This window comes from Anolis sagrei, chromosome 5 (assembly GCF_037176765.1).
Source record: "Anolis sagrei isolate rAnoSag1 chromosome 5, rAnoSag1.mat, whole genome shotgun sequence".
In the NCBI taxonomy this organism is placed as follows: Eukaryota; Metazoa; Chordata; class Lepidosauria; order Squamata; family Dactyloidae; genus Anolis; species Anolis sagrei.
This window is the reverse complement of record NC_090025.1, coordinates 37,215,398-37,223,690: the sequence shown is the minus strand read 5'-3', so window position 1 is coordinate 37,223,690 and position 8,293 is coordinate 37,215,398. Positions and strand designations below refer to the sequence as shown.

The 8,293-nt window shown below is 39.2% G+C and overlaps 1 protein-coding gene across 1 annotated transcript in view; it reads right to left on the bottom strand.

Moving 5' to 3' along the window:
- Positions 1-1,186: 1,186 nt before the first annotated feature.
- AFG2A (AFG2 AAA ATPase homolog A) overlaps positions 1,187-8,293 on the bottom strand; it is a 202,782-nt gene continuing 195,675 nt past the window's right edge. Inside the window, exon 16 of the mRNA XM_060778966.2 lies at positions 1,187-1,523. Within this exon, the coding sequence (XP_060634949.2) occupies positions 1,347-1,523 (177 nt within the window). The 3' untranslated portion in view covers positions 1,187-1,346. The remainder of the gene's footprint in view (positions 1,524-8,293) is intronic.

Sequence of the window (8,293 nt, the reverse complement as noted above, 5' to 3'; positions counted from 1 at the left end):
GAAGTAACTCTATAAGGGCTATTCTGATACATGAGAAGAAAGATTGCCTTACTTTCCACAAAAGGCCATTTGTGACACTATCTTCCTTCTCAGTTTACTCATCTTCTTGCTAGATGCCCCTATACTGTTTCAGAGACTTCTTTCTACATCAGTGGTTCTCAACCTGTGGGTCCCAAGGTGTTTTGGCCTATAACGCCCAGAAATCCCAGCCAGTTTATCAGGTGTTAGGATTTCTGGGAGTTGAAGGCCAAAACATCTGGGGACCCACAGCTTGAGAACCACTACTCTACATGTACAAGTAAAACACATACTGAACATAAAATACATGTTCAGATAGCCTCACCCATCTTCTGACACAAATAGTCACAAAGCCAATACTATGGAACGCTCTTCCTTGGGTTCAAGAATTGCTCTGCTGTTTATTGTTGATTTATTTATTTTGTTGCTCTAGCAATAATTTTGTATTTTACTGATCAATTCAGAGGTTCTCAAAAAGGGCTGAAATCCACTGGTGGTTGTTGTTCCCATGTGAAAAGTGATAGTCTGAAGAGGAGGAGAGCATTCCTTATGTGGCACCTCTCTATAAAATTGGGAATCCCCATTTCAAAGTAGCTTCCCAGGCCATAATAGTTGCAAAATGAATTGGTTACATAGTAATATATTATTTGTAATTAGTTACTTCTAAACTTGACACATTTTTTTCACAGTGATTAAAACAAACTGGGTTTCAAAACTGTAGAATGATTTCCTCCAAAGTGGACAAAAGAATATTAAACACCAGTGTTTTTTGTGTAACATCCCATAAATACTGACAGGATTTGAGCTGGTGGTGACTGACCTGTCTTGGGGTTGTGATGCATAGCTGAATTAAAACATCAACTGGCATTTGGCAGCTTTGAAAATGGCAAGGGGGAAATTTGGACCATGTGAAAGCTGGGATTTGGAGGAGGGGGGGACTGAGTGAATGGCAGATGTGTTTATGTGGTTTGGATGGCTTAGAACATGGCTTAGAGTACATGACAGATAATTTGAAAAGAAGCCAATGGACTCATGTTCTAAAGAAAAGAGAGATCAAACTAAAATGAAGCCACCAGTGACAAGATTACAATAATGATGTAAAATTATGACATGCCATTGTAGCAAAGAATGTTTCAACCATTTCTGTCATGCTTACACAATTCCCAACTGCTATTCAAGCTCTTTATTAAGAAAACTCCTGCAGCAAAGTTCAATTCAAGCATTTGACTTACAAAAATAAATGTCTTTGCTACACACAAAAAAGCTATTCAACTCCTAGAAGAGCTCTTGAAGTCGTACTGCACGCTGAACCATTATTAATCAATTTCTCAAAGTGAATGCAAACCACTATTCTGCTGATAGTCGTAATAAAACTTCTGTAGCGAATCTGGAATTCTAGGGGTCACAATAGCCAAGGCTTGTTCAAAATGCTGTCCCATAATGCATTTGGCTTGAATATCCTCCTGAAGGGCAAGTAGGGCAGCTTCTCTGCACACTGCAATTATCTGAAAAAAAGATAAAATATTATTCTTATTACATGTATTATTATTGCATTTGTTGTTGTTAGTACTACTAACCTTTAAAACAAACAGCATACTATCTATTAGTGAAACATTTTGTATCCTGGGAATCTGACATACTTCAGGAAAGAAGCAACAAAAGGCAGAATTTCCCCATAATATTCTTTTGCGTCAGAAATGTGTATGTAAGAATACCCAATGCAACTTTTTCAAAATTCTTCAACATATATTTGCATTCTGATGTTTGTTACTGTAGCATTACATGTCGAGAAAACCTTGAATATGTTGATCAGGGTTCTCAACCTTCCTAATTCTGCAACCCCTTAATACAATTCCTTATGTTGTGGTTACCCCCAGCCATAAAAGTATTTTTGTTGCTACTTCATAACTGTAATTTTGCTACTGGTATGAATTGTAATGTAAATAACTGATATGCAGGATGTATTTCCATTCACTGGACCAAATTTGGCAGAAATATCCAACATGCCCAAGTTTGAATACTGTCGGGGTTGGGGGAGGATTGATTTTGTAATGTGGGAGTTGTGGTTGCTGGGATTTATAGTTCACCTACAATCAAAGAGCATTCCGTACTCCACTAACGATGGAGTTGACCCTATTTTGGCACCCAGAACTCCCATGACCAGCAGAAAATACTGGAAGGGTTGGGTGGGCATTGACCCTGAATTTTGGAGTTGTAGTTCACCTACACCCAGAGAGCACTATGGACTCAAACAATGATGGATCTGTACCAAACTTGGCACAAATACTCAATATGTACTAAACTTGGCACGAATACTCCATATGCCCAAATGTGAACACTGGTGGAGGATCTGTACCAAACTTGGCACGAAAACTCAATATGCCCAAATGTTAACACTACTGGAGTTGGGGGGAAATAGACTATGACATTTGGGAGTTGTAGTCGCTGGGATTTATAGTTCACCTATAATTAAAGAGCATTCTGAACTCCACCAACAATGTAATTGAACCTATATTGGCACCCAGAATTCCCATGACCAAGAGAAAATACTGGAAGGGTTTGGTGGGCATTGATCTTGAGTTTTGTAGTTCACCTACATCCAGAGAGGAGGAGGAGGATTTTTGTGGGGGGATTCACCATCGGTTTACAAAAAGGAAGAGAAGGACAGGCAGAGATATCTTGAACCTTCTATGCCAAAGGGCATAGACCATGAGAAATATGTGTTTGCTGATGGTCTTTGGTGACCCCTCTGACTGCGCAGCTGGTGGGGAAGAAGGACAGGGTCTTCTCGGTGGTAGTCCTCTGCCTGTGGAACTCGCTCCCCAGTGAAATTAGGTCAGCTCCTTCCCTGCTTTCTTTTAGGAAGAAATTAAAATCATGGTTCTGGGACCAGGCATTTGGACAGCAGGATTGACAGTACTTACAGTGTTTGAAGAATTGACTACAGACTATGGTCAGGCTCTAAATAGGGTCTTTGGTTGTTGAATTGGACTGGAAATGGCTACTTGATTTGATAATAATTGTTTTAAATTGTCTTTAACTTAGTGTTTTATTTATTGTTTTAAAGTGTTTGTCATATTTGTTGTATGTTGGTGACATCAAATTGTTGTCAGTTTGTAAGCCGCCCTGAGTCCCCCTTCAGGGTTAGAGAAGGTCGGGATAGAAATGTTAGAAATAAAGAAATAAAATAAATAAATTTCTTGTTTAAGAACCCTCCCTTTACCATTTTTAAAGTCAAAGTGCATGCGAGGAAAGAAGAAAAAGTGTGGAAAAGCAGCCGATTAATGTCTTAAAGCCAGAGATATGTTTTTAAGCTCTCTGGACTTCAAACAGCGGAAACAGCTTCATGTTAATGTCATTCTAAAGACACATTACTGTGGTGAAAAGCGTCTGAGGAATGTCCAGGGAGACCAAGATTTTCATGTAAGGGAGGAAACAGTGATTGATACTGACTGCACCCTTATGTGTGGAAATGAAAGAGTCAGTTGAAATACATTTGTCAGCCATTTGGTGTATTTGCCTTGTTTGTTCACTTGCTGAAGAGACTTCCACTGCCTAGATTATACAGATGGCTACCACGGTCAGTTGGGAGCTGTTTAAGAGATTTATACCTCTATCTAAACTTATTGTAATATTGATGCTAGCTCTCATCAGCACTCTGTTGCAATATGTTTTTGCCCTTTACAATATCACAAAGACATTTGAAAAAAGAAACCGAATATGCAATCCTCATACAAATAACCCCTAGCTATAGTTTGCTGCTTAACACATAGAACAGCCACATATTATCACATATTAAACACAAATTCCCAAACAAATATTTCCCTCTTATCTACATTGGTGTGTTGTTTTTTTTTTAAAAAAAAAAGCAATGAAATTTTCTCCATAGGGAAAAAAAACTTGTTTGTGTAATTCTCTTGAAAAGTAGAGTTGGGTTTATGAGCTGCAAAGAATATAGTTACCTGTAACCCAGTAAAATTTCAAAAAGTAAAGGAGGAGAGATGTAGTGATTGGTGTTTTCCCCCTCTCTTGAAGCCTTAGAAGAGATGGGTAATATTGTCTAGTTATTTTCTAAGTTACTTTTCAAGGGCAATTTAGAGGCATTTTGAGTGGAAGATTTTGTGCATCAATGCTGTATCCCTTCTCCAAAACATAATAAGCTAATAAGCTTGATAACATATGCTCCCATCAGGTGCAACTGGTAGCAAATAAAAAAATCACAGTAAGGTAAATTAGGTACATCTGTTTTTCAGTTTCTGCCAAAGGCTTTAAGTCTTTAACAATATAATTCATGTGTGTACATCATATATGTGATGCTATGTAATAGGCTCACCTAAATTGAGCATTTTGTCCTTCTTCAGCAACAGTTCTTACTATCTGCTTGTGACATGCCAAACTTGGCACTGCATGGTTAGATCAATATTTGGTGGATATCATGCCTACATGTACTGCTTGGTGGACTTGTAAACACATGGAACAGCAGTAGATCAGATCGGGAGAAGGTAACTGGTGGACTTATCATGTTACCAAATAGTAATTCCCACCAGCATTTGCCAAAATAGAGAGTGATGGTGGAAGTTACAGAACACACATATCTGGTGAACCAAAGGTTGTCCATCTCTGCAAGAAATGGACAGACATCTTCTGTGGACTCCAACGTGGCAATGCTGGGCTTAGCTGTTAGGCCCTGTCCAGAAGTCCTACGTATATCCAAAGTACTATGTTGTAGAATGAAAATGATCTAAATTATAGGATTTAAAACAGTAAGATATCACCACTAACCATGTTATCATTGCTCAGCCTCTGAAACAGATTTTGCTATGAATACCCCACCTTCTCTGTGACAATTAGGACTAGATATATCAATGGGATAAGCACGTCTTGCAAAACTGTCATCAGAACAGAACAGTGGAAATTCCAATGCAATGGAGCTGGAGCCCTGGTCTTGAAAATCAATGAGAAATCTGCCACCCATTTTGCTGATTGCCCAGAAGGCACACTAGTTCTTCTGATCAGAGTTCAATATTATTGTTTAGAGAAAGGATTCTAACTGAAGAAAAGAAAAATCACTGCCCACCAGTCATAGCTTCCTGGAGAGAAACCCACTCAGGTACGAACTATTTCATTCCCAAAGCTGTAGACTGATAATCTCTGACAATTCATCTGGCAGGATGAATCAGATGAAATGAATGGCTGATTCAGATCGCCTAAGTCAGGTCCATTGTGGTTTTATGCAGTAACTTTCTTCTAAAGGAGCTGAAAGTCCTTTTCAGCTTCTTTGTATTTGAAGTGCTCCAAAAAGGCTTGAAAGAGTCTTGGGGCGGGGAGGGAGCGGGAGGAGGAAATGAGCTTCTGTGTTCAAGTCTTAGGTATTTTTTCTCTCTCCAAAGTGGTTTGGTTAATGCACCGTCTGCTGGGAACACCTGTGAACCATTGAATTTAATTGGGCTGCAGCTGGTGCCGATTGTCTGTGAAGCCACTGGCAGCCCGATAGGCTGGTCTTTTTCATTGTGCTTCCTTTTCCTTTCCCTTTTCTTTCAAGCTTGCTTTCCCACCCCTGTAGATGGCTACAAGAGACTGTGTGAGAAAGGGATTAGGAACCCAAAGCAGATTGGCATCCTGTGGTGGTCTGTGAATAGTGCAAATTGTGGAGCTTTCCCCGGATGACGGCTACCTGTGAGAGTCTGCACTCGCCTGCTGTATGTGCCCCTCTTAGGAACCAGCTTTCCCACTCAGTACAAGGACTGTGAAAAGACTCCAGAATTAGGCCTTTTAAAAAGGGATGAAAACCCCTAGAGTCAAATCTACAAAGGTACTTACTCATTTCCTCCCAGCTCTTACTAGACCAGTCACATGGACATAGCTTTAATCACAAATTGGGTCAAAAGGTATTGCTAGAAAGTCAATAGAAAAGATAGGCGATTTAAGGCCACCATGTTCTTCTGGATAAGGAAGCAGGTGGCCAAAAATTGTAACTTATGACCCAACACATCTCTCTGCTGCCACCTCTAGCTTCCCATATTATATCTCTTGTTTGCATTTTACTAAATTGATTTTAAGAAGATCTTAACACTTGGAATGTTGGTTCCTGCAGTCATCGGTTTCTTGAAGAGCTGCACATATATCTGCAAATCAGGGTTGGTTCACACATTGAAAAAAGCAGAGACTGGAAAGGGGACTCTAAACAACCAGAGTGATATCCCCACAAGAAAAATATCAAAATATTCTGGAAATAATCTGAAGCTTAAGAGATGCATGTACTCTGTTTTGCAGAATACTTTAGCTCACCTTTTCCTGACTTAGTGTCCTCCAAATATGCTGTACTACAACCTCCATAATAAGCCTTTAGTTTCTGAACATAAACAAGCATTGTCTATTTTTCCTCATTTGTTTTAGATTGGAGTTCTTAAGATGTGAATGTAGATGGCATCTTAATTAAGTTTAAAGCAGTGTTTCTCAACCTTTCTAATGCAGTGGCCCTTGAATACAGTTCCTACTGTTGTGGTGACTCCCAACCATAAAAATATTTTCGTTGCTACTTCATAACTGTAATGTTGCTACTGTTATGAATCGTAGTGTAAATATCTGATATGCAAGATGTATTTTCATTCACTGGACCAAATTGGGAACAAATACCTGATGTGCCCAAATTTGAATACTGGTGGGGTTGGGGAGGGATTAATTTTGTCATTTGGTAGTTATAGTTGCTCGGATTTATAGTTCACTTACAATCAAAGAGCAATCTGAACTCCACCAATGATGGAATGAACCAAACTTGGCATAAAGAACTCCCATGACCAACAGAAAATACAGGAAGGGTTTGGTGGGCGCTGACCTTGAGTTTTGGAGTTGTAGTTCACCTACATCCAGAGAGTACTGTGGACTCAAACAATGATGGATCTAGACCAGGGGTCCACAAACTTTTTAAACCGAGGGCCAGGTCACAGCCCCTCAAACTGTTGGAGGGCCGGATTATAATTTGAAAACAAAACAAAACATGAATGAATTCTTATGCACACTGCACACATCTTATTTGTAGTTACAAAAACACTTAAAAACAATAGAATAATTAAATGAAGAACAATTTTAACAAATATAAACTTATTAGTATTTGAGTGGAAAGTGTGGGCCTGCTTTTGGCTGATGAGATAGGATTGTTGTTGTGTGCTTTCAAGTTGTTTCAGACTTAGGTTGAGCCTGAGCAAGGGCCGGGTAAATGACCTTGGAGGGCCGCATCTGGCCCCCGGGCCTTAGTTTGAGGACCCCTGATCTAGACCAAACTTCGCACAAATATTCAATATGGCCAAATGTGAACACTGGTGGAGTTTGGGGAAAACAGATCTTGACATTTGGGAGTTGTAATTCCTGGGTTTTCTAGTTCACCTACAATCAAAGAGTATTCTGAACCTCATCAACGATAGAATTGAACCAAAGTTCCCACACAGAACCCTTATGACCAACAGAAAATACTGTGTTTTCTGACAGTTCTTGGCAACCCCTCTGACATCCCCTCATGATCCCCCCCCCCAGGGGTACCGACCCCCAGGTTGAGGAACGATGGTTTAAAGGTTTGGATGAAACATAACATGTCATTAAAAGTAGGCCACATATATATCTTGTCTTCCTTTGATGACTCATACTCATGTCACAAAACTATTGAGCATGCACTCTATGCTGCCTATATGAAGTCACTATCTCTTTTTCCCTCAGCTCCCCATATGTAAAAGGTGAATGCAATATTGTTTTAAGGGCACAAGCACTAAGCACACACCATTGCATATGAAAAGAGAAAAACAACAAATATCATTATGTCAAAATCTTTGAAATGAAGAGGAAAAATAAATCCTAATTCCAGAGCACTTCAAAATTTCAAGTAGAACCTGAAGTACTTGAAATACTGAAAAAATATCAACAAAACACAACAATTTGCACCCTGAAGCTGCAACTAAGGAGGCTACATGTATTCATGAAAATATTGACAAGTCAATAATCTCAAAAGTCTAATACACTTAATGTTTTTAGGATTCCTTTGTATTTGTTTGCATGCTCATCAAACATGCGCAGGACACTTGTTTATCTCGACTTATGCTTATCATTTATTTTTCTTATGTTTGCACAGGCAGAGCTAAGAAGAAGAAAGATGAACTGTGCTCCAAGAATTAACACATCGACTCAACAATCAACAGAGGAGATTATTTGTTTTGGGGTTTTATGGAGTTATGTCAAAATCCTTCTACTCTGCACACAAAGGGTCTTTTAGAAAAACTATGCTGAT